The 27,117-nt window shown below is 46.7% G+C and overlaps 1 protein-coding gene across 1 annotated transcript; it reads left to right on the top strand.

The window, feature by feature from the left end:
• The first annotated feature begins 4,789 nt into the window (after window positions 1–4,789).
• Window positions 4,790–23,307, top strand: SLC25A37 (solute carrier family 25 member 37). Its single transcript, XM_044279205.1, has 4 exons — window positions 4,790–5,195; window positions 16,588–16,816; window positions 18,374–18,430; window positions 22,658–23,307. Exons 1-4 carry the CDS (start codon window positions 5,016–5,018, stop codon window positions 23,158–23,160), a joined length of 969 nt encoding a protein of 322 aa, XP_044135140.1. The 5' UTR covers window positions 4,790–5,015; the 3' UTR covers window positions 23,161–23,307.
• Window positions 23,308–27,117: the final 3,810 nt, after the last annotated feature.

Raw genomic sequence — 27,117 nt, forward strand, 5'->3', positions numbered from 1 at the left:
TAATTGCACTTTTCTAGTTTTAACGGTGTTATTTAGCGTTTATGTTTTTTTTGTACGTCTTTTGCAGTAAAAACACCAGATATCATTTTTTGTGTGAAGGAAGCCTAACGCTGGCCATAGAAGATGTTGGAATGTGCGGTGACTTTCTTCATTTGGAGCGGTCACGTTATCAGTCTTATCTGAACAGACATTAGCAGAGTCGCCATCTCCAGGTGCCGGTCTCTTAATTCTGCTGCTACTGGGGACTGTAAGGCCCCGTAAACATGAAATATGCCATAGCCTGCGAAAAATACCCAAATGGCTAAGTAGCACTGACCATTAAAGTAGTGGTCACTACTCCAAATGAATATATCACCTATAGGACGCTATGATCCTATCATTTACAATAATGTGAAGCGACGCATGATATTTCCACCAATGATCATTTGTTGCACTGCATGAACAGCCTCGGGCTAGGTTCACATTGTTGTTTGCCACTGCCTGGCCCTGTCAATCAAAGCAGCGAGAGAGGGGCCGGCCACAGAAAGGAGCGGGGCTTGGGTGCAACAACAGCAATGGTGACACCCTCATTGCACCAAAGGGCCAATTTGCATGATAAGAAAAATTATCATATTTCAGGAATGGAGCCTTGGATCAACAAAAGAAAAATGGTTTTAATCAGGTGAACCACAGCTATGTGTCTCCGTAAGCAACTGGATTGGGAGGTTGCTGGTGACAGATCCCCTTTAAATTCCAGAACCCTGTTCTGGCATAGGAACACAATACCGGGATTGCTAGATCCGCCATATGCCAGACACCTCCCAGCGGATCCCATTCGTTATAATTGGGTCTGATGGGTTTCCGTCATGAGCCCCGGCATTCTGCCAGACAAAATACAGCTTCATAAAAAAGCTGGAGGCAGTAGGTGGGGGGGGGGGGGGACAACTACCCTGCATTCAGTTACCTAACATACCATTCAGTACGGCATGGTGAGCGATGGTGAGGTCACAGGGGTAGTTACTAAACCGAGGGAGTTTTTGGTACTCAGTTTTTGTATACCCTGGGCAGGCGTACAGCAGTGATAGAGAGGCTGGCACAGGGATCCTCTGGGGCACTCTCAGGCCGGGTGGTAGGTGAGGTGCCCTGGGTGTTGCAGGTTTAATGTGCCGGTGGCAAGATCCCTTTAAGTTCGTGACGCCAGTGCCGGAAACGGTGACACACCGATTTATTGTAGGAATAATTGAGGAACACAAGTTGCAGTGAACCAGAACTTCTTTTTACTGAAACAGTTCAACTATTTACAGTCTTTTGTTAGTTCCACATGTAAAAAGGTTGAATACAGACAGGCTTCATATAAAACGGCAGGCAAAGTCCTTGCAAGATACTCAGAGGGCATAAACACTTACAGATCAGGCTGCACTTTTCCTCAGAATCCTGTCTGGCTTACTCCAAGGCCCGTATGCCCTATTGCTTTCTTTATCCTTGGGTACGGAAACCTTCCTCTGGTCTATATATCCTTGCTGTAGAATATCCTTCTGCCCTTCACCTCTCTGTTCGGCTGGAAATAAACTTGGCTCTGCACTGCACCTTTAAAGGAACTAGGTTTCTCAGGAGGCAAACTCTTCTCCTGGTGGCAAGCTAGGAGCCTGTGCTATCTAGCTGCATGTCAGAAGCTGCTCCTCAGCTCTCCTCTGGCTAAAGTCCACACTGACTTCTGACTACACACCCCTCCCTGAAAAGGACCTGACTATATATACTAAAGGTCCCCTAACTCCCTCTACTGTCTAGGAGGAGGAACTACCTCTAACAGGCCTGGTACAGGTGAAAACAGGAAAATTACACATAAAAGCATCATATAAAATACAATGACCCTGTCCCACAGGAGGAGGGGAACAACGTGGCCCAATTGACTCTTGTGTAGTGCCCACTTTTACCTAGTGGGACACTACACATGTGCACCTAAAAGGGCTCTGTTGACATCTGCATAATGGCAGGCCACAACTCTATATTGCAGGAATACTCAACCTGCGGTCCTCCAGCTGTTGTAAAACTACAACTCCCACCATGCCCTGTTGTCGGCTGATAGCTGTAGGCTGTCTGGGCATGCTGGGAGTTGTAGTTTTGAAACAGCTGGAGCGCCTCCGATTGGGCATCCCTGCTATATTGGAACCATTGTATGACATGTATGTCTTAATGGGGTCCACTCAAATTTTTTGTAAGGTTTAGGTTATTTTGTCGGCGAGAATAGCGCTAAGTACTGCACAAGAATGTGAACATAGCCTTAGGTGTGCCAGTAACGCCATCAATATAGTAGAAAATGGTGATTTGTAGCCGACATATGAAGCCCATATCATGATACAATTCTGGAACATCTATTCTGGGAACATTCCTGCTGCGCAGTTCCTCTAGTTTACTTCCTAGAAATTTGAATAATTTCATAACCGGGTGTTATCATTGACCTTGCCAACATTATGTGCCTACATAAAAGACAGCTTGTTCGGTTGGTTATCACTCCCCATCCCATTAGTCACATGCCTGCTCAGCTTGTAGGCAGAGGAAGCTGGTACCAAGAACAGAAGAACTGGGCACTTGAAATCTAATGGCCTGATCCTTATCGCCCTCGACATCGGGGAGAGTCGGGAGGCCCGGACGCACATTAGATTGTCCGCCATTTTCACCACAATCAGCAGGTTCGGCTAGCATGTGTCTAATACGTAGGACCATATTTACACATCCAGACAGTGATGAGAGTGTCTGGCACCCTATTGACAAGGGCAATGGTAAAGGCCAGTTATTTCCAAGAAGAATAATATAGGAGCGTGACCGTCAGAATTTTTTGCATCGCTTACACTGTAGATGCCTACAATCTTCAATTGTCTCTTAAAGGGGTTGTCCGGGTTATGAGCTGAACCCAAACAGACCACCGTTTTCAACCAAGCAGACCCCCTAATATGAGTTAGAATTGCGCAGGGCAAAGGCTTTTTATGGAGATCTAGTGACGTACCTGGCTCTCCATAGGGTAAGCTAGGAGGCGGCTTCAGCCTAGCAGTGAGCCTGGTGACATCACCGGGACTGATGGACGGGCTTTAGCGTTGCCCTAGCCTGTAACGGCTAGGGTACTGCTAAAGCACACACAACAGTGCCGGTGACATCACCGAGAACACTGCTAAGCGGAAGCCTCGTCCTAGCAATGTGAAAATATAAGCAAACAAGCCCTTGGCCTGCGCGATCCAGAGCAGGGCAAGGGAGAGCATCGGAGCATGAAATAGGGATATTGACAACCCCTTTAACTAGTGTAAAAAGTAGTAAGCAGACCCGTGTTACACGTACAGATCCCGCAGCGGTGCAGATCTGGCGCAATGCACACGTTAGCTGCTGTCAGCAAACTGAAAGCAGTGAAATTCCCGAAGACACTGGGCTGAGTGATTCCTAAATTAGATGCGGATGAGGACATCAGGGAAATTCCATTTTCCGTATCGGATGTAATTTCCAGTAAAGCGAAGCCTCTGTGCCTGTTGTTACTGGATCGTGTGAGCTGAGCAGATGATCGCACCTGAAGCTGTGCGTTCTGCATGTGCAGAGCTTTCAGGCCAAATCTCCTGCTCCTAACGCTCCGCTCGTGACGAGATCTTACCACATGGTCATCGGTCGCGACAAAACAATGCTCCGATTAAATGGATGTGGTCGGAAACAAACAAATAATGATGGAAAGTCTCCTGTGACCCTGTGCAGAGCTGAATGTCTCCATGGTAACAGACGACAAACAAACCTTATGTAGTCTGACCCTGCAGTCATAGGCCAGCCATCTGGTCCCTACTTTTGGGAAACCTACCAAATGTGCCCCATGCCGTGTGGCTGTCCTCATTTTTTGCCGCTCCATAGAAAAGAATGGGTCCACGAAACCGCAAAAAAGAGGGGATCAGACGCATACCGAAAATACGTCCGTCTACATAAGGCCTAAAGGGGTTGTCCTGCCTTTAAAATTGATGGACTATCTTCAGGATAGCCCACCAATATCTGATTGGCAGGCATTTGACACCCCGCACCCTTGCCGATCAGCTGTTCTGTACTAGCCTCGGGGCCAGAACTGCCCAACTTTAGTTACTGCACCGCTGCTCCCATTGAAGTCAATGTGTCCTGCTACAAGCTCCATACACCATACAATGGACGGAGCTGTGCGCACCAGAGCTACTCTGAAACAGTTGATCGGCGGGAGTGCGGGGTGTCTATACTAGCGGCCTGTTCTTAGGATAGGTCATCCATAGTAAAGGAGTAATGCCCGCATAGCCAAAGGAAGCTCGGCGGGCACAGCGCTCACAAGGGCGTACGTACTACTGAGGCAGTCCACATGGTTGAATAGGTCATCAGTATATGATTAGTGGGGGTCCGAAACCAAGGACTGACTCTGACCCCAGGGCACTCCTCTGACACTGACTGTGACCCCAGAGCACTCCCCTGACACTGACTAAAACCCCTGAGCACTCCCCTGACACTGACCAGAGTACTCCCCTGACACTGACTGTGACCCCTGAGCACTCCCCTGACACTGACCCCTGAGCACTCCCCTGACTCTGACCCCAGAGAACTCCCTTGACACTGACCCTGGGCCCTGAGCACTCCCCTGACTCTGACCCTGGGCCCTGAGCACTCCCCTGACTCTGACCCCAGAGAACTCCCCTGATACTGACTGCTGGGTTTCCCGGAAAGCGAACACAAGTATTCTGAACTCTCCTGCATTCCATCCCATATCAGCGCTCCCACGTGACACTCAAGTTCCATAACCAAAGTGGGCGTGACAGCAGCTAAAGTTGTAACTTTCCAAGAGCCAATCCACGAGCGACCCCTCGCTTTGGTCTCCAAGGTAGAGAGACGCCGCAGACGGTGGCCGCTGACCGTCAGGTAGCCCCGCCTTCTCCGTGACGTCACCCGGGTATAGTAGGCTGGAGCGGAGAGTTTTGGCTTCAGTCAGCGGGCAGAGCTTGGCCTGCTCCTTACACACCAGGGGAGGGGGCTGTTCTCGTGTAACTGTCAGCTCCATGGAGCTACGAAGCCCTGGTCTCTCAATGGAAGCAAGGGACGGAGTTCCCGCCTTGCCTGGGGAGGCTGACGAATACGAGAGCTTACCGGAGGGAGCCTCTCCACTGACGCACATGGCGGCGGGAGCCGTGGCAGGAATCCTGGAGCATACGGTCATGTATCCGGTGGACTCTGTCAAGGTGAGAGCCCGGGAGGGGGCGGGCCGGCGTGACAGGTGTCATGGCGCTGTGCATGGAGCATGGCCGGGTGTAATGTGGGGCAGGTTACCTACTTGTACTTTGCTCTGACAGTTGCCAGTGCATTGGACTAGGGGCGCCCACCCATAACCAGTGATCAGTGCTGTAAAAACTACAACTCCCAGCATGCCATGAAAGCCTGAAGCTGCCAGGGCATGCTGTCAGTTGTAGTTCCACAACACCTGGAGAGATGCTGAATAAGTTGCATCTTCCATAGGGTATAATGGGGAGTGTGTGCATGTCCCCACGCTTCTTTGCAGCCCCATTCTCAGGACCCCATCGATCAGACTTTTCCAGCAGATCGCAGAAGTTTTGCCGCTTCTGTTTTAGGACAAATGCTTAAATAGCAATTCCGCAACATAATGTATGACTGGTCCAGCTGGATTATAGCTCGCTCACATTGCATCATAGAAAGTGATCGCTAGGAGCCGCCACTTTCTGATTGCTGGGGTCCTGGACCCCCCGCCAGCTGTGCAGGGGCGACTGCAGCAAAAGATGGTCCCGGTTCCTGTGGACCAATACCAAACAGAAGGTGACGGCTTATCCTACGTAGGGATCAGCCATCTCCGGCACTCTGTGTTGTGAAACTACAACTCCCAGCATGTAAACTTGCCAGGCTGTTCTTGGGACTCCCATAGAAGTGAATAGGGCATGCTGGGAGTTGTAGTTTCACAACACCTGAAGTGCCGGAGATTGCTGATCCCTGTCCTAGTAACTTGCCATCCCTTTTGTATTGTGGAAGCGTCTGATTTATGACTGGTAGGGATGGCATGACGTGGTAGCCGAATACGTAGTAAACACGTGGAGCTCTCGCCCGTCGGCACAGTGGAATCATTGTCTCTAACGAATAATTCCCCGGCATCATGTGGCAGCCGCTTCGTACTTTGCAGGTAGAGCCAAGATCTGGGGATTGGCACTTCTGGACCTTAAGGGTGCCCGCCAGAAATTCGCCAGGTGCAGAGGTTTTGGTGTGAATTAGGCCTCACGCACATGGCTGTGGTTTTGGTCCGCATTTCTCACGGAATGGGTGTGGACCCATTTACTTCAAAGGTGAGGAAAGAATACCGTGTGCTGTCTGCATCCGTACGTCCGTTCCGCAGCCCCCGGACAAGGACAGGACATTTGTGAAGGAATAAAAAAAAAAAAGTGGCAGGCTTTCGGCTGGTATGCGTTTTTTGCAGATCCGCAATTTGCAGACCCCAAAAATGGATAAGGCCGTGTGCAGGGCCCTAAGGCTGCATTCACGTGACCATATTTATTTTGCAATCTGCAAAATGTGAATCTTCAAAAAATACACATGACTTTCGTGTTCCAACTGTTGTAACAATGCCTATTCTTGTCTGCAAAATGGACAAGAATAGGACAAGTTCTTTATTTTAATTCTTTTGCGGAACGGACATACGGATGCGGACAAAACACGGTCCAGACCCATGGAAATGAATGAGATTCCATCCAATCTGTGTGAAATAAGGATCAGAAATACGGTGAAGTGAATGGGGCCTTACGCTTATTGGGACCAATTCAATTCAACGGGAAACTGGTTCTGCAGTGGAGAACACTGCGGAAAAATCTACAACAAAATCCACGCGGATTCTGTATTGCGTTTTCCACTGCAGAACTAGTTTCCCGTTGACCTGAAAGGAGAGATTCTCGTGCAGGAAATCCGCAACACAATATAATTTCCGCTGCAGAATGTAGATTCAACGTGGAGATGGACAATTATCAGCCCCAGTCTTCATGTTGTGGATTTTTTGGCCATTTATGAGGGCCTATAGCGTTATATGCAGTTAACGAAGAAGGCGCAGGTCCATCAAATCCAGCCTGGAGCGGAAGGAAAAAACCCCACGAGGCGGTTTCCACCTACCACATATTCCTGACCCGATATGTCAATTGGAATAATTCCGATCAACGTCCAATTTCCAGAAATCTAAGGGCTCATGCACACGACCGTATGGTTTTTGCGTGTGACATCTGTATTGCATCCGTTTTTTTGTGGATCAATTCTAACTATGCCTATCCTTGGCAAAACTGACAAGAATAGGACATGTTCTATTTTTTTATTTTTTTTTGCGAAATGGAATGCATACTGAGTCATTTCCGTATTATTATAAATATATATTTATTTTTTTGTGTGGCCCCATTGAAATGAATGGTTCCGCATACGGGCAGCAAAAAAAAACAAAAAAAAAACGCACCAGGACAAAAAATGCGTTTGTGTACATGAGCCCTAATACATATAACTGTTCATATTATATCTTACAAGAAAGATAACCGGGCCCCTCACAGCAGGGGACAGAGAGCGCCATAGGCTCACTGCTTATACATTCCCCAACTCCGGTCCTAAGGGCTCACCTACCTGTCAGGATTTAGGCTAGGTCTACACGACGACATTTGTCGCGCGACATTTTGTTGCACCAATGTCGCGCAACAATTTTTATAATGGCAGTCTATGGTGTCGCACTGCAACATGCGACATGCTGCGACTGCGACGCGACAGTCGCAGAAAATCCATTCAAGATGGATTTTTCTGCGACTGTCGCGTCGCAGTCGCAACATGTCGCATGTTGCAGTGCGACACCATAGACTGCCATTATAAAAATTGTCGCGCGACATTAGTGCAACAAAATGTCGCGCGACAACTGTTGCGCGACTTTTTGTCGCGCAACAAATGTCGTCGTGTAGACCTAGCCTTAGGCTAGGTCTACACAACGACATTTGTCGTGCGACAGGGCGCAACATTTTGTTGCACCAATGTCGCGCGACAATTTTTATAATGGCAGTCTATGGTGTCGCACTGCAACATGCGACATGTTGCGACTGCGACGCGACAGTCGCAGAAAAATCCATCTTGTATGGATTTTCTGCGACTGTTGCGTCGCAGCATGTCGCATGTTGCAGTGCGACACCATAGACTGCCATTATAAAAATTGTCGCGCGACATTGGTGCAACAAAATGTCGCGCGACAAATGTCGTCGTGTAGACCTAGCCTAAGAATATCCCACAGAATGAACACCTGAGGTAAGTCCTGATGCACGGACACTAATTATATCACCTGCTCAATACTAAGGAAATCCTAAAAACATGACCGATTGGTGGTCCCTGAGGACCGGAGTTGAATCCCGTCAGTGATGGTAGAACGGGAATTTTTTTTTTTTTTTTTTTTTTTTTTTTTTTACAGTACAAATTAATTTATTAGACTTCGCGAAAACAATAACTTCGGCTCATCGGAGCCAGTACATTCTAATACTGTACGGAGCTCATAGATCTGTGTATTAAAAACCTTTCTGTATATATATTTTTTTTTTTTTTTGATAGGGTGACTCGGTCGGCGCCGCTCTGTCCACCATGTGCCGGTAGTATTGGGGCTGATGTGAAGTTTGCTTTGTAGGTAGTAGGTCACGGCTGTGCCCTGTGCCCGCTCCCTCTCATTCATGATCTTTGTCCTTGGCTTCCTCTGTACTCTTCTGCCCTCAGTGTCACTTATACAGGTTCAGGGCTACACGAGTAGAGCAGCTGAAGCTTTAGAAATGCATGTTAGTCGTGTGCTGGCAAATGGGGGCATCTTCTCATTATCAGCAGACACCCCCCCCCCCCCCCCCCAATTATACCTTAAACCCCACTTCTTTAATACTAGCTGTGCCTTTTCCTACGTTTTTAGGAGGAATAATAGAGCAACAGCTGAAAGCAGAGTTCTGCGAAAAGATGCTCCAGAGTTATTACATGTTCTCAGTGGTGACTGATCCTCTTTAACGCACGTAACACTTAGATGTGCTGCGGGGACCTTTTTGTAAAAATAATTATATTTTTTTAACATTTTGGGGGTGATTTATTAATGTACAAAAGTCCCAAATGATGGCGTATGCCCTACTTGTGCAACATTCTAAACATGCGCCAGTTGGGCCCCTTTATAAGGCCTAATGCAGATGATCGTTGTTTGAAAAAATGCGGCTTGGATGCGGACTCGTCCGTGGCCCCGCAAAAATAAATAAAAATGAACATGTCCTATTCTTGTCCGTTTGGCGGACAGGAATAGGCATTTCTATTATGGGCGGCCCGTTTCGCAAATTGCAGAACACACACGGCCGGCATCAGTGTTTTGCGTATCCGCCATTCACCGCAAAACATGTCACGGTCGTGTGAATGTTGACTAAAAGTCAGTTGGGCTTCGGGGGTTGAACACAGCCGAAGCTCACAGAGACCTGCTTCAGCAGGATACAGTTGGAGCAATCTTTTAGCTATGAGAAGTATGTTTGTGTGTCCCCCCCCCCCCCCCCCCCTCCTCTGCTTCCTGTCAGTGAACAGCAAAATTCATTTTGTATCCAGAGCTCCAGCATTCATGGCTTTGGAATATTATTTGCTGTGTTGTATGGACAAAAGGACTGTAATGTATAGCCTTTATGGCTGCATAACTAGGACGACTGGCCCTTCAGAAGCCTGGAAAAGCTGGAGGTAAAGTCCTGTTGTCGAAGCTGGAATATTGCTGGCCTGTCCTCTGGATGGGTCATCAGTTTCTGATTGGTCGTGGTCCGGCACCCCCCGCAGGACAGCTGTTTGAAGAGAGCGCAGCGGCCTCTTGATCGCTTTCATCGGTCACATGGCCTGGGCGCATAAAGTTGTTAGTTCTATTCATTCGTTTCTCGGAAGGAAGTGTTGCACGTAATGCAGCTGCTATTACAGCTGAATGGACCTGAGGTGCAATACCAAGCACGGCCACTAGACAATGTACAGCGCTGTGCGAGGAGGACTCTTCAAACAGCTGGTCGGTGCATGTACTGGGTCTCGATCCCCGGCGATCAGCTGTTTCAGGGAGCCGCCGCGCTCCACGGAGCTCTGGTGAGAGCAGCCTTCTCCCAGCACAGCGCCGTATGTTTTATAGTGGCTGTGCTTGGTATTGCAGCTCAGCCTCGTTCACTTCAATAGGCTGAGCTGTAACTAGGCCATGTGACCGATGTACGGTGAGTGCCACGTACAATATCGTGGAACGCATTAGTACTTCCAGTACTGATACTCCTGGGGTGGCGAAGCGCACCCTCCTCCACAGTGCGCTCCATTATATAATGCATTGTGGGCTGTATGGATGGGAAGAGTCCGGCAGTACCTGGCTTCTGCTCTGTAGCATGGTGCTGGCCCTGGTTTCATCTGTACCAGATTCTGCCGGACTCCTCTCCTTACATACAGCGCTGTATTATAACTTTACATGCTGAATGCTATAACGGAGAGCTTCGAGAGACCGGTTCATGACCACATGCTGGTCCGAAATCTAGTGTCGTGTCCCCTTTAAGTGTGAACCATTCCGGCAGCAGGAACCAGTCATCGGCTCTTTTGAAATCCTAAAACTTCCTTGGAAGTCGTGTGGTGAGGGGCTCGTGTCTTGTAATGCCGAGGATTTCCAGAATTACAGCGGAGATTAGGCTGCTGATCAGGGAAGGCATCCATCATGTGGCGGGCACGGTGGTGGGGGTAAAGCTCTGGCAGGCGTCTGCCACTTATCGGTAACATTTACAGCCAGTTCATAAAACGAGAAGCTTACACAGCGGCGGTGCCAGGGCCGAACTTCACCTCACAAGTGCCTCAGATCATGATCTTACTAAATGCTTATTTAACTCCCCCGCCCAGTCTGTTTGGCTGAGGTAAAAGTGCCATGTCATTCCTGCGCTGCGCTGATGAGCGTTGTGCAATGATATCGGAGAGGAGATAGTCTGCTGCAAACTGATTACTCTTCGCGGCTGCTTATATAAATGCCTGCAGTCCTATGTAAATGATATTGTCAGGTGGGGTGGCAGTGTAAACTGCCAGACTTGTGCATTAGTAAACGTCCCACCTATATATCGTTGTCCTGGATATGAAGCCGTCTGCCATATATTGTATAGAGAGGTAGAGATATCGGGGCCGATTTATCAAAATGTCTTTTGTCTAATAGATTTGTTGCCGCCGTTGACTTAAAGGGAACCTGTCGGCAACTTTATGCTGATCTCGCTGAGGGCAGCACAAAGTAGTGACGGACATGCTGATCTCAGCGGTGTGTCACTCATCAGGTAAACGTAAGTGGTTGCTGAGAACCCGCGTCCTGGCTCAGTTTGGTGACCTTTTTGGTCCCCAGCTTGTTTTCTTCCAGCTGGGGTACCTATGGTGCTGCTGCAGCCAATGACTGCCCTCAGCAGTGACATGTCTCCATCCACTGAGGCCAGTCATTAGCTGCAGCGGTGCATGTGACTCTGTCCGTAACCCGGCTGGACTCAATCCAAGAATATCCCTTTAAGTGCTCACTGTGGGCCACATGGATCAAGTCTTCTCTTCTCAGACACTTATGGCATACCCACAGAATATCCCCCTCTCCATCCGTGTCTTTGGCTGGATGGGGCTGCCTCGTCTGTCAGAACTGGGGCGCAGCGACCTCCACGCGTCTGATTGGTGGAAGTCCTAGAAATGGATAGGCCATAAATGGGATGGGGAAAAGCTTTTAAAGTGGTAGACCATGTCTTACAGGGGTAGTCCCATCTGGACAGTTATGGGATGTCCCACCTCTGGGACTTGCTCCTTTCTTGAGAGCAGGACCCCTGTCTTGCACTGGTGTGAACGGAGAGGAGGCCGTGCATGTACAGCGCTCTCCATTCACTTCTACTGCACTGACAAATGTCCGAGTGAACTTATTAGAACTCCCATAGAAGGGAATGGAGAGTGTGCAGTTAAAGGGATTTGTTCTTCTAACACATTGCCACCAATCTCAGACCTATCTAGACTGGGGACTCCAAAGTGAAGGAGAGCGCAACACGCAAGAGGGCTGTGCTCTCTATTCACTTCTATAAAAGAGCCCAGTGAGCGCGCTTGGCTATTTCCACAACTTCCATAGGAGTGAATGGAGAGCGCACTGCACAAGCGCATTCACCTTTCCTTTCACTTCTATGAGATCTCCAGAGGGCCAGCTTGGCTATGTTTTACAATGGATGGCAGTGATTGCACTGTGCACCCTCGTTCACTTTGGCGGTCCTGTCCTAGAGATAGGTGGGACCCGCACCTATCTGACATTGGTGGCATATTCGAGCGATCATCCAACCTCTTTTGTGGCAGAGGAAGACACCATGAATGCTCGGCCGTCACTCCACTGAAACTCTTAACAGTGATTTTGTAGCTGGGGAGGGATGGTAGGTGGTGAGGAAGACCAGAGGACCCCCTATTTAGCAATCGGTGGAGGTCTCAGCGAGTGCACCCCCACCGATCTGTCTTGTATTACCCATCCGGTGGCTAGACGATCAATACTGTAGGCTGGAATACCCATTACCTATGCAGATCGCCATGATTAGAATTATCCTACACGTGCACGCGCCATGCTGGAACGCAGCAGCCATGTTTACATGTGAAACCCTAGTGATGGTGGTAGATCTGGCAGATCATCTGGCACTCGGCAGATATCTGCAGGTTCTCCCATGTGTTCCTTCAGGTTTGCTTGTCAATTGCACTAGATCTATGAGGTTTCTTAGGAGGGAAGAATGAGGAAGGAGCCGATGCAATCTTATCGAGCACTGATAGGCTGTTTACATAAGAAGCTCTAGTTACTACACCAGGATGCATTACTCAACTCTCCTCTCGTAGAACCGCGCCGCGTACAGCATATGTAGACCATGCACATTGCGTAAATTCTTGCCGATTTCTGATGGGACCAGCCAGCGGACCATCTATTGAGTATTGGGGTGCTATGACTTTTTACTGACGGCACATAACGAGTGGGGGAAGAAGAGCTGGACATGCTGGATGTCAGCAGGCCTGATCCTTTTGTTCTCATGGAAGATGAGCAGCCCCCAGATGCGTTTTGGCAGCAGCTTTTCCTAAATAAGACCACTTCACACAGGCCGTCCTATAAGGCAATTATCAGCAATGAACTGTTCACTCCCAATAATTGCCTGATTGTCACAGAACTCCCTTTACATGCTGCAATCGCCTCCTCTGTATGGGGTGGAGTGATCGCTGCTTGGGTGAATCATTGGGGGTCATTTACAGAGGCAGTCTGATAAGGCAATTATCAGCAATGAACCGTTCATTCGCAATAATTGCCTGCTCATCACAGAAGGTGAGAACTCCCTTTACATGCAGCAATCAGCTCCTCCTGTATGGGGATGAGTGATCGCTGCTGGGGTGTTCATCCCCTTAGAGAATCATTGCAGGTCATTTACAAAGGCCGTCTTTTTACACCGATCTTTGTTTCCCCTTTGCGCTGGCAGAGGATGTGCCTAAGTTATGAGAAGCCGTGCGCCTAGTCATTAGTTAGGTGCATCCTCCTGCCAATGGAGCAGGCCTGGCCCCCGCCACTCCAAAGTGGTGAGGATAAAGTTAAAATGCCCATGTGACAAAAATAAATAAAAAATGCAAAACGGGGTCTTGCAACTTTTTTTTTTTTTTTTTATGCTGAAAACAGCCCCCCAGTAAATGACCCCCATTGTTTATGGAAGCAGATCCCTGTTTACACAGCACAGAGATGATGGCTTTGGTGTCCAGTCCACTACATCGATGCTTGCACCAAACGAACAAGCAAACTCTAATTGGTGGCACATTTACATGAGGCAATTATTGGGAACGAGCATTCGTATCGGATAATTTGCCTGTGTATAGGGGCATACAGGAACACTTGCCGGCATGGCCAAGTCAAGCCTATATGTGTATGGGGGGGGGGGGGGGGGGGGGGGGGAGGAGAAAGTGCGGAGTTATAGTTGTTGGCCAGACTTGCATTCAGCCACCAGTTAGCCAATGTCTAAGGCCAGCTTGGGGCTCATGCACACAACCGTATGTATTTTGCGGTTTACAAAACACGTATCCACAATAAATATGGATAACGTCCGTGTGACATTCGTATTCCATCCGTGTTTTTTTGCAGGTTTAGGGTCCATTCACACGTCCTGTTTTTTTTCATCCTGAAAAACGGTCCGTTTTTTGCGGATCCGTTGTTCCTGAAAATGTTTCCGTATGTCATCCGTTTTTTGCGGATCCGCAAAAAACGGAAACATGTATACATTTCAATAATCAAATAAAGTTGTTTGGATGACATACGGAATGACATCTGAATGTCATCCGTTTTTTGCGGATCCATTGACTTTGTATTGTACCAGGATCCGATTTTTCAGGACAAGAATAGGACATGTTTTATATTTAAACGGACATGCGGAACGGAACAACGGAAACGGACAGCACACATTGTGCTGTCCGATTTTTTTTTTTTTCCAGGACCCATTGAAAATGAATGGGTCCTGATCTGTTCCTGAAAAAACGGAACAGATCAGGAAAGAAAAAACGGACGTGTGAATGGACCCTTAATGTAACAATGCCTATCCAAAAAGATAGAACATGTACTATCTTTTTGTGGAACAGCCATGCAGACTTTTTTTTTTTTTTTTCGGACCTGTAGTATTGTCAGGCTCCTCTTAAATGTTGGGGGTGAACAAAAAATGCATTTAGGGACTTGATATGAGATTACAAGATCTAAAATGGTAATGGTTGCACATTTGGAGTCCAGGGCGTCCACTGACCCAGCGTCGGGAGAGTCCAGTTCGTATTGGAGTCCAGGGCGCCCATTGACCCAGCGTCAGGAGACTGAATTGTAGGATGAATGTTAGAAGGTTTTGGCCATTTATGTCCTGGGGACCCCGTGCAGGTCACTGTTTTGTGGTTGTATATAGGTTAGTCTGTCACTATGTGTGTATCCATGTTTCACGTGTAGTATGAGGCACAGCCAAGCCTTTACACGGACACGTCACACGTATTGTGCACTGTAGGATGAAAGGTTATATCATTTATCACTATTTCTATTGATTTTTCTACTAGTTCTCAAGATCTCTACTTGCTGTATGCCTACAGATCTGTCCTGGTCAGACAGGTGCACGGCTCCTTACAGTACAGCTCTGCTGTATGACCAGGACAGGTCTGTGTACCCTTGTTCCTATCCAGTGACAGCCAGCAGAGATCTTATATAGATATGAAAATTATTTTGGGAAAACATATCATTGTGCAACGAATAATCTCCATTTGCTGACTCCGTTACAAGCCTTTACTATCCCAAGTGCAATAGCCTATTTAATTGTAGGATAGGACCAGGACTTTACCATTCGCCACGTGACTGTTGCCGACATGATTGATTACTGTCCCCAAGAACCCCATGCGTTCTTGGGGTCAGTGGGGGGGGGGGCCTCTGATGCCATGTGCCTTCCCTTGACTACAATGTTCTATTCAGGTTGGCCTACAAACAACATTGATCACATTCATGACTGCCCCCCCATTCACTTCTATGGGACTGCTGGAGATAGTCGAGCCCCGTACTCGGCAGTCCCATGGAAGGATCGGAGCATCAGTGTCTCTGCCCTTATGACCTACAGCAGGGATGTCCAACCTGCTGCTCTCCAGCTGTTGTAAAACTAACTCCCACCATGCCCTGCTGTAGGCTGTAGACACTCTGGGCAGGGATGCTGGGAGTTGTAGTTTTGCCGCAGGTTGGCCATCCCTGACCTAGAGTGTCTTGGATATTGATGGCATCTCCACCTTTTCCCTGAGGATCTGTGAACAGCAGCATTCATTCTGCTTATGGAGCAGTGGAGTAGATGCAGGCTGTCCTAAAACAGCTATTAGGGAAGCGGCAGAGAATTAGAGATTCATTCCAGGCCGGCCTCACTATTATATTGATGTTGTGTAGTGTGGCGTGCCAGAGGAGGTGCCACCGGCGCTGCAGGGATCGCCTGGCACACCCAGCTTGTTTTGCTATCCGCTGTCACATTGGATGCTTCTACAAACCCAGTCAAGTATGTACAGGCCCGGTGGCGGGAAGCTAGCCCTGTCACTCTACACGTATGAAGGTGGCGCTGACGAGCCCGTGTGTTCATTGTTACATGGGGGTTGTGTAATCTGGTTTATGCAACGCACAAAGTTCAGAGAATTTTATTGGCTCGGCTTTACGGCTATTAGTTGGATGGCGGCCAGCAGCTGTAATCTGCACTCACGCTGTTTTAATGGAGTGGGATAAGCAGCAGTCAGGTGGCCGTGGTGCTGCTGATCTCCGTGGGAAAAATGGAGCAGATTTTATTTTATTTTTTTTCTGGCGTCTGTCAGCACCATAGATAAGATGGTTAAAATTGCTGGCTTCTGTCTACTACAGTCAGGCACATGCAGATTTAGTGATGGAATTTCTGCGGACCTGCGGTAAGATCTGTGGTTGAAAAATACCGCCATCCGCAAAGTTTTGTTAAAAATGATGGCACCAAATTATCTCAGTTTTCTAGCATTGTTTTTATTTAGATAATTAGAGATAATTAAATAATATATTTATGTATTTTTTTTTTATTTTTTTTTATTTTCCAGACCAGAATGCAAAGCTTGCAGCCGGACCCCAAGGCCCAGTACCGAGGAGTCATGGAGGCTTTGAGAAAGATGATCCGCTCTGAAGGGCTGATGACCCCCTTGCGAGGAATCAATGTGACCATGCTGGGAGCGGGCCCCGCACATGCTTTGTACTTTGCGTGCTACGAGAAAATGAAGACTACTATAGGGGGCTTAATCAATCACGTCGGCAACAGTCACGTGGCGAATGGTAAAGTCCTGGTCCTATCCTACATGTAGCCTCTATAGATAATGGGATAGCCTTATTAGCACAAACCTAAAAGCGCCGTGCAAGAAGACCTCCTGATAAAGATGATCCATGTTCCGACTGACCAGGATATGGGTGGACACTGATAAGGATGGTGATTTGCCTAATTTCCCTAAGAGAAGGTCAGAGCATGGGACCAGATGTGAATTTCCACCACTGGTAACTTACCGAGTAGTAAAAGCTCGTCTACGCTGCCAGTTATCCTTCTGATCCACATGTTTCGGAGCCATTGGGGTTGTCTCATCTGAGACATTGGTGGCATATCGCTAGGATATGCCACCAATGTCAGATAGGTCACTGAGGTGGGGCACACACCTATCTCCAGAATGGGATCTCGAAAACTGCAGGAGCGCGCACTGCATGCGTGATGTGCTCTCCATTCCTTTCTAAGGGCGTTCCAAAAAATAGCCAATTGAGCACGCGTGGCTATTTTCGGAAGTCCCCTGGAAATGAATGGCGACCACATCATGCAAGCACAGCCAACGCCCCATTCACCTCTGTCTGCTGGAGATTGCCGAGCCAGCGCTCTGCTATTTTTGGCAGTCCCATAGAAATGAATGGAGACCATGCTCCACATGCCTGACACACTCTCCTTCAGTTTCAGGTTTCCCGGTCTGGAGACGTTGGCGCCATGTCTTAACGATACGCCACCAATGTCTCAGATGAGACAACGCCTATAAGCTTCTCTGCTTACTGGTCCGGGCTTGACGCACCGGAAATCACAGTCTACTCAGCCAGTCACTGGCTAAGGCAAGCCACCGCTGCAGGCAGGGAAGTGTTCAGCCTGGACCAGGAAGCTGAGACCAGCAGGGCACTCGTAAGCATCGGAAGAGCTGGCTGCAGCAGGGGAACAGTGAGGTGAGTAATGCTTCTTTTGTTGCACCACTTTTACATCCTTTGGGGTATATTCACACACCGTAGATTCTGAAAATCTGCTCCATCCATTTCAAAAGGATTATTTCTGCAGCATGCAAGCCTCATTCAGATGACTGGGAAGGAGTACAAATTTATGCAACAAACTTCCTGTGTGTCCCTGTACCCTAAAAGTGAATATGGATCTTATGTCATCATGTTCTTTTTAGATCCAAAATTATGTGCTGATGAATCTCTATGGCTGTAGGAACGTTTTTTCTTATAGCGCAGCCCCATCCCTCAGGCACCTCTAGAGGGCAGTTAGGAGTTTGCTGCCTACCGTTTGTGCTTGTAAGCTCCCTCTAGTGGCGGCTGCAGGTAATAAGATCGTTCTCTATGCTGAGGATTTGGAGCTCTGAAAAAGAAAAACTGAGCACCAGCTATTATAAAGCTATGTTGAGAAATGAATCAGCATTTGAATTATTATTCATTATTATTTTTAATTTTTTTAATTACTATTTAGATTTTACTATTAAGATTAAAATTGGCCGTTCACTGTTCGCCTGCATTTCTCCGTAAGCTGGTTGTCTCTTGCTTTGTGGTATATGTCACATTGTCCTGCATGACTAACCCTTTATTTGTCTGTAGGGGTGGCAGGAAGTCTGGCAACAGTGCTGCATGATGCCGTCATGAACCCAGCAGAAGGTACTTCACATTTCCACCCCCTTCGGGTGTTGGGCCACTTTTTTTATTTTTGCCTTTTCTATTCCATTTGAATCTTTTATACCAGTTTTTATCTATTTATCTTCTTTCCTCATCTTTGCTTTAGCACCATCATTTCTCACTATTTCAGGATCCCTTCTTGCTGTCAGTGAAAGGAACTGTCTTGTTTATGTACATAGGTCGAAAACCCATACACGTTTTAATAATATTGTCCAAACCTGGGCCTGGCTGACTATGTGGGGGTATTCTGACTCTTCCCCCCCCCCCCCAACAGATTATGTTGGAGGGGATATGGATTAGGCACTGAATTTCCAAGCTGATAATTTCTCTGGGGAGATAAATTGCTGCGAGAGGTGTTTCTGCCCTCTCCCCACTGAAAACACATGCACCCTCAGCTGAGCCGAGCGTGCATGTGTACGGGGGCGATAGCTATCAGCTGTCTGAGTGTTTGATCAGCAGCTCTTGAAGGTTTATTGGCTCCTTGAGTCCTGCTCACATAGCTGCAGGCTGTTAAGGTATATATACATTAAAGGGGTTTTCTGAGACTTAAATTCTGACGACCTATCTGATCGGTGGTGGTCTGACACTTGGGACCCCCAACAATCAACTGTTTGAGAAGGCACTTCTCACAGGTTTGCCTGGGCCAGTGATGACTTGTTAATTACTCACGTGGCCTAGGAGCAGCTCAGTTCCATAGAAATGAATGGGGCTGAGCTGCAATACTAAGCACAGCCACTATACAATGTACGGCGCTGTGCTTGGTGAGCCGAGAGGAGACTGGTGCTCACACGAGCGCTGGTGCCATATCAAACAGCTGATCGGCGGGGGCCCCAGGTGTCGGATCCCCACCGATCCGATACCTATGATCTATCCAGAGGATAGTTCATCAGTATCCCGGAAAATCCTTTTAATGTGGGCCAAACCTGCTGAGTTTAGCAGCACTGACCAAGCATCTAATGCATATATTAGATACTTGTCCAATGTTTGCCCTGTAAATACGAGGGGTTTTCAACATGCCCAATCTTTTCCTTCTTCGGTAGAGATAAGCTGCAGCTAGAGGTGTCTGACAGCAGCTTGCTCCCCCATTGAGCGGAGTGTATATTTCTATGGGAGGAATAGCAGACAGCCAAAGTGTTTGCCCAACAGCTGTTGAATGTGCATGGCCAGCCTTAGAAATTTAGGGCAGTGTTGCTCGGCAGGACATGACTCACAGATTGCTTCACGTGGGACTTCATCTTCCTCTGTAGACCAGAACAGGAACATGTGTGCAGCAGCAGAAGAGCATGGAAATGTAGTTGTAGTTGTGCTCGGCAGTGTGGCTTTCTCTGGGGCACCGTGGCTGGCACAGGGGGTATTGTGGTTAGCACTGTTGTAGAGGCAATGGAGGACCTAAGCACATTTTAATAATGCACATTTTCACATCCCTATTTTGGCGTCTACTCCGACCGCAGGAGAAAGTGATGAGAAGCCACAGCCTGCTAAGATGGATCCGGTTTGATTCCTATAGGCTTCTATTAGGACGGAAAGCAAACGGAATACAAGTCTATGGGCAGAAGAACGGATCCGATCCATAACGCTAGTGTGAACCCACCCTAGATCTGTTATTGCCCTTTTTGTTTTATTTTTTTTCCACAGTGGGCATCAAAGGAGGTGTGTAGTTTTGTGTTAAAATAAAAATATCACATGTAAAATTACATGTCTTAAAAAATAAAAAAAAAGCCACAACCCCCCCCCCGCAAACAAAAATTGTGTGAAGGAGGCCTAAGACCAAGCAGACATCTTAAAGGCTGTGAGGTTGAGACACAACGCCTAATAGGAGGTTGCATAAGTTCATTCTCGGATGATTAAGCTCTTCTTGCATAAGGCTCCTCGGCCCCGCCATCTCTTCTTCCTCCTCACACTGCTTGCATTGTATAGCTGTGTGTTTTAGGTTGTCTGTGACTCAGATTAAAGTGAAGGATTAACGACGGCCATTCTAACATCAGCCCAACCCAGGACCGGCTGACCATCTTATATGTATTAGATGTTATCTCAACGTTCGTTCGGACGGGTGGGACATGTTGAGTTTCACATGCTCAATCTTCATAAGATATGTCTAATGGTGGCTTATTTTCCTTTCCCCATTCAGAACACATGTATGCTTGGCTGGGCTGAGCATGCATTTATATTGGGGGGGGGGGGGGGGGGTTAGTTGGAGGAATAGCTGACAGTTCGGCTGATAATGAAGTATGAGCGCTGTACTTATGTGCCGTTAATGAAATCCACTACTTCTGTGAAGGATTTTACTGCAGATCGTATTCGGCGACCTCAGCGGAAAATGTCCTTGGGACGACGATGCAGCCATTGGAAAGTCTCCAGCAGTTTTATAGGCGACCTCTGTTTTGTATATAGGGAAAACCCGTCAAGGCCTCCTATAACGTACTTTATTACACGTGTCTTGTATTCATTAACACTGACGTCAGGAATGTAAAGGGGAGATCATTTTTACACCATAGAGAGTCTGCTTAAAAAATAAAATAAAATAAAAATAAACCTGAAAAATCTATGCAAATCCTTAAAGCATCCTGAAGATGGACACAGCAGAGAAAGCTGGAAATGAACTTCCCATCCCTTAAAAGTGCTTAAATGGTTTGTCCCATGCATAATGTAAAACAATGAAAATCGGGCAGTACATGAGAACGGCTTTCTAAGGGCTCATGCACACGACCTTATGTATTTTGTGGTCCACCAAAAAATCCGGATGACGCCTGTGTGTATTCCGTATTTTGCAGAATGTAACAGCTGGCCCCTAATAGAACAGTCCTATCCTTGTCCGTAATGCGGACACTAATAGGACATGTTCTATTATTATTATTATTATTATTTTATTATATACCGTATATATATTATTTTTTTTTTTTTTATTTTTTTGTGAAACGGACATATGGAAAAGAAATGCACACTGAGTAATTCCCTTTTTTTTTTTTTTTTTTTTTAATCTGAAAGGATACAGAAATAAAATAAGTTTGTGTGAGTGAGCCCTGACGAAGCTAGAACCAGCCCTGTACATCACATGGATCCAGAGATCTCCCCATTCATTGCTCCGGTGTGTCCTTTCTGTTGCAGCTGGTAGCAGTTAAAGGATAGAACTGAGCATGTGCGTCCGTCTCATTGAGCTGGACAGAGACAGTAGTAAAAGAGCAAACAGCAGGTGGCGTTGTACAGAGAGATTTTATTGAATAACTCGGTAGCCATGATTATTTTTTTCAATTACAAAAGTATTCAGATCCAGGGGCTGGTTTGAAAACTAAAACCTTTAAGCTGGGTTCCCATATGTCCATCCATGTCCTGTTTGCCCTTTCCAGCTTAGTAGTACAAATCAGGAGGTGACCTGAAGCCAGAGCTGACCCAATGCAATCACCTTCAGCATCAGGTGCATCCGTTTTAATGGTGGATTTCTCGGACTGAAAAGTGCATTATTTTTTTTTTTTTTTTTTTTTTAAGTTTCTTCAACCACTTTAACTTTTTAAATTTGTGTTTAAAATCAGGTAATTTGTAGGGTTTCCGTCCTTTCCCTTTGGTCATGGTCAGACAGTCCTAAAAGCTTTGTGTAGGTAAAACTTTACAATGGTACACGAAAACTCCTACCGCCACCAGTTTTTTAATTTTTATTTTTTTCTGCTTAACTGCAGTGGAAACATGGGCGTACCTATAGCCATAGCATTTACTATGGGGCCCAGCCAGGTGCAAGAACATTGTACTTTTTTGTGGGAAATAACAGTATGGTGGCTCTTTGCGATACACTATTATACATACCTTTTTTAATTATTGCTATTTATACTGCTGTTTTCATTTTCCTATGCTAGGCTCTGGGGGCCCCATTGTATTTTTCTTTAGGGCCCTTTGAAGCATAGTTGCGCCCCTGAGTGGAATTCCACCTTTAAAAGTTCTTCCACTTTCTCAACTTCATGATGTAAAGGAAAACCCATAGCAACCAATCAGATTCCACCTTTCATTTTTCAGCGCTCGTTTGGAAAATAAAAGGTGGAATCTGGTTGCTATGGGCAACTAGGCCAGTTTTCCTTTTACGCCAGTTTTTATAAATCCCCCTACCACCCTCACCCCATGTCTTCCAAATCTGTTCATAAAGAGATATTATTCCAGGTCTCGCAGTTCTTCTCACGTTCTACGCACTAAACCCACAAGTAATTGTCTTTTCTTTGTCCCCAGTGGTGAAGCAGAGAATGCAGATGTACAACTCCCCCTACAGGAGCATGCTGCACTGCATCCGGACTGTCAGCAGGACGGAAGGAGCGGGGGCCTTCTACCGCAGTTACTCCACCCAGCTCTTCATGAACATCCCTTTCCAAGCCATTCACTTCATCACCTATGAGTTCACCCAAGAGCAGCTGAATCCGCAGCGGCAGTACCACCCCAGTTCTCACATAGTCTCCGGAGCCATCGCCGGGGCCGTGGCCGCCGCAGCCACCACACCTTTAGATGTATGCAAAACCTTATTAAACACACAGGAGAACATGGTCCTCAGCTCTGTCAACATCAGCGGACAACTTTCGGGCATGGCCAACGCCATTAGGACGGTCTACCAAATTGGAGGGGTAGCAGGTTTTTTCAAGGGCGTGCAAGCCCGTGTGATCTATCAGATGCCTTCTACGGCCATTGCATGGTCAGTGTATGAATTCTTCAAGTACTTTCTGAGCAAAAACCACCCTTAGGGTCTTGTCACGAGAAGAGGACGCCATTACTGGTGGAGCCGTATTGGGGAATCCCTGTTTTAAACCTGCAGTAGTCTCTCATGTGTATATTTGATATTCTGATTTACAGGCATCCATTCCCCTTTTTTTTTTTTTTTTTTTTTTTTTTTTTTTTAATCCATGGAGGGCGATTTTGTTTTTTGACTTCCACAACCTCCACCATGTGAAGAGCCTTTTGTGTCTTCTACCTTATTTAGAATGGCTTGGAGAGGGGGTGACCAGCAGTGCTGGCTTGTAGTTTTGCTGTAACAGCATACAGGTATATATTATTCCAAGAGATGTCTATGGATACATATCACTGCCCGCGGGTCCTATGTATCTACCTATATATCTATATATTTATTTATGCATATTCGAATTTAGCCGAGAACAAGACGACGCACAATATTTTAGAGGATATATTAATATCGGAGGGTTTCTCTATGTAAATAGTTTTAGGTGATATTTTTCTATAGTGGAAGAAACAGGGTAAATGTTATGATGAAGATAATAAGCTCCTTAGGAATTTGTTTTGCCATTGCTTATTCTAGGGCAGTCATCTGCAGCCCGTGGAGCCCCAGTTGTTGTGACGGCGTAGCTCCGAGCATGCTTTGTAGGGGCGTATGGTACCTTAGTACCTGGTGCTCCACTGGTTGCAGACTCTTGGTGTAAGGTATTAGGCCCTGTTCACATCAAAGCTCCCGGTGTAAAGGGTTAAACATACAGCGGGGTACGTCGGCTCCTTCTGTTGGAGGTATACGCCGGGCAATAATCGCCACGTATGTTTGATAGAGGGTCCTAACGATGTGTGAAAAGAGCCTGGTTGATACAAGATGGCAGGCAGGCCTTCTGACTGCTGGAAGGTCTTTCTTAGAGAGCATGTTTTTGTCTATGCAGGAGGGGGTGCTCTCAAGCCGGTCGGCTCTGCCTTATCTCAAGGGAAATGGGAGGTGGAATCAGATTGGTTGCTATGGAGAACTAGACCACTTTACCTTTACACCAGTTTTAATCTCCCCCTATAACAGGGGTCATAAACCTTCGGCACTCCAGCTGGTGTGAAACTACAACTTTCTCCACTGTTCTTGTAACTCCCTTAGAAGTAAAAGGAGCATTCTGGGAGTTGTAGTTTCAGAACACCTGCAGTGCCCGAGGTTGCTGATCCCTGCCCTAGAAGCTCAACCTTCCATTAATGAACACCAGGGTCAGACTGTAACCATCTAATGTCTGAGCCATGTGAAGTAGGATTCAAATTTAAAGTAAAAAGAAAAAAAAAATGAAAATTGCATGGTTTGTTTGTTGTCCTGTGACCCCTAAACTCTCCCCGAGAGCTCTGATGCTCAGGACAGATCTTCATCTCTCCCTCCCCGGTCTTTGTCTGCAGCATGTGACCACTGCGGTGGCCTCACGAGCAGTACTAATCGTGGCTCCCATCCCTGAGCGATGTCAGGAATGTGTGGCACATGCCCACTAAGGCCACTGATGGGTAAATAAAGACCTGCCAGGAATCACTGGAGCCTCTGCGGGGGATCGAAGAGATGAGCAGTGTGTTGTGTTTTTTTTATAACGTTTGCTGCTTTAAAAAAAATTATATATATATTTATTTTTTTTTCAAAAGATGGCGTGCTTATTTAAAATGTCACTGGGATGTGACGCATCATGGGATATGATAAAAGGTATCTGTACGTTTGCGTTCTATTTCCTGATAACCACTGGAATCATCGAGCCTCATTTATCAAAACTGTCTAATAGTAAGACCGTCTTCATTTCCTAGAGCAACAAATCAGAGTTGGGCTTTCATCTTTCCAGAGCAGAATTATAAAAAGCTGAGCTTGGGTTGTTGCCATCTGCTAAAATCTAAATCTAAGGCCGAATGCACACGGCCGTGGAACGAACACCTGACGTGAGCGGTCCGTGGTATCCCGGCCTGGCATACTGCTGACAGCAGAAGCGCACGGCGTCATTGGTTGCTGTGACGCTGTGCACTTCATACCGCCACTGCACTACAGTAATACACTCGTATAGATCATACCAGTGTATTACTGTAGTGCAGAAGCGGTATGAAGCGCACAGCGTCATAGCAACCAATGATGCCGTGCGCTTCTGCTGTCAGCAGTATGCCAGGCCGGGATACCACGGACCGCTCGCGTGGTCTGTCAGTTTATAATGGGTAATATCCACTGTGGTTATCCCCATCTATAGTGTGAATCAGAGCTGGAAGGGGAATCCAGTGTATTAGGAGTAATTTAAAGTGAATATCGATTCTAATTTTATCAGACTGGTGAAATTGAGGTTAATAACAGACTTCACCTACACCACGCCGTAGTGCTTCCATGGGCTTCTGATCCGTGCCTCCGTTTTGCACGGCACAGTATCTCCCAGACCTGTGATACAGCGCACGCAAGGCCGGTGCCCGTATATTGCGGACCTTCTGTTTGCGGGATGTAATATGGCCTGTGTGTCAGTGATGGGCTGTAATACATTGGTATTAGAGATGAGCGAATTTCCAGTTATAAAATTCGTTCACACTTCATTTGTTGGTTAAAGGTGAATTGCGTTATGGATTCCGTTACCACGGGCCATAACGCAATTCTATGACTGAATGCCTTTAGAGGCGTTCCGTCATAATAGAATTCTTTGGCCTGCATAATGGATCCGTTCCGTTTCTGTTATGCAGAGGAGTTCTCTTCTGCAAGTCAATGGGGACGGATCCATTTTGCTCCCCATCCTAGGACGGAAAGCAAACCGCAGCACGCAATGCATTTTGGAGCATTCTGTTCTATTCAGTTACGTTTCCCCCCAGTATTGAGACCCTATGACTGCTCTCAATACCGCAAAATATTAATGTTAGTATGAAAGTAGCCTAAGTTATATGTACCCAAAAATTATGTCACAAAAAAAAATAAAAAAATACAGCAGTTCATCTTGCCAAAAACAAGCCCTCCTGCGGCTGTGTCATTGAAAAATAATCCTTTAGACCCCTACAGGATAGGGGATGACTCGCTGATCAGCCTGGGTCTGACCACATGGGGACCCCATTGATTGAGATCTTGTTCCCCTGTCCACTATCATTCGCTATGGGACTGAGAAAAAAAAAAAAATTTGAAATGTTAATTTCAGCCTGTATTGCCCAGCCCTAATGCAAAGAGTGAACTCTGGCAAATCCCTGGATCTTGCTGCAGATTTTCCTGCTGAAAATTGCATCCTGTGTGGACGTACCCCTAAAAGTGGCTCGTGTCACACAGGGTACAACTAAAAATGCCTTAAATAACGTCAGAACATAGTCATCTGCCCTGTATAGACATGGGTATTGTACCAATTGTCTTCTCATTACTCATTTTGTTTGTCTAAAAGCCGTGTGTGAAGAACGCGGGAGATATAGATCATCTCAAACGCGCTGCATGCGCCCCATATAGTGTATCTGCACAGTCACCTTCATGTCATTATGGGGACAATGCTGCCCTCTGCTGGCCAGTGCCTGTATTACAGTATAGGGTGGCACAGGTGAAACTCGAAAAATTAGAATATCCTGCTAAAGTTCATTTATTTAGTAATGCAACTTAAAAGGTGAAACTAACATATGAGACTTGTTACATGCAAAGCCGAGATATTTCAAGCCTTTATTTGTTATAATTTGGATGATTATGTCTTACAGCTTATGAAACCCCAAAGTCAAAATCTCAGAAAATTAGAATATTACATGAACTCAATAAAAGAATGTTAAATAGAAAAATTTAGGACCTCTGAATAGTATAATCCATGCGTAGGTTCTCAGTACTTGATTTGGGCCCCTCAGTGCAGCGTGGCATGGATGCTATCAGCCTATGGCACTGCTGAGGTGTTATGGAAGACCAGGATGCTTCACTAGCAGCCTTCAGCTTTTCTGCATTGCTTGGTCTCATGTCTCTCATCTTTCTCTTGGCAATGCCCCATAGATTCTCT

The sequence above is a fragment of the Bufo gargarizans genome, chromosome 2 (genome assembly GCF_014858855.1).
Source record: "Bufo gargarizans isolate SCDJY-AF-19 chromosome 2, ASM1485885v1, whole genome shotgun sequence".
In the NCBI taxonomy this organism is placed as follows: domain Eukaryota; kingdom Metazoa; phylum Chordata; class Amphibia; order Anura; family Bufonidae; genus Bufo; species Bufo gargarizans.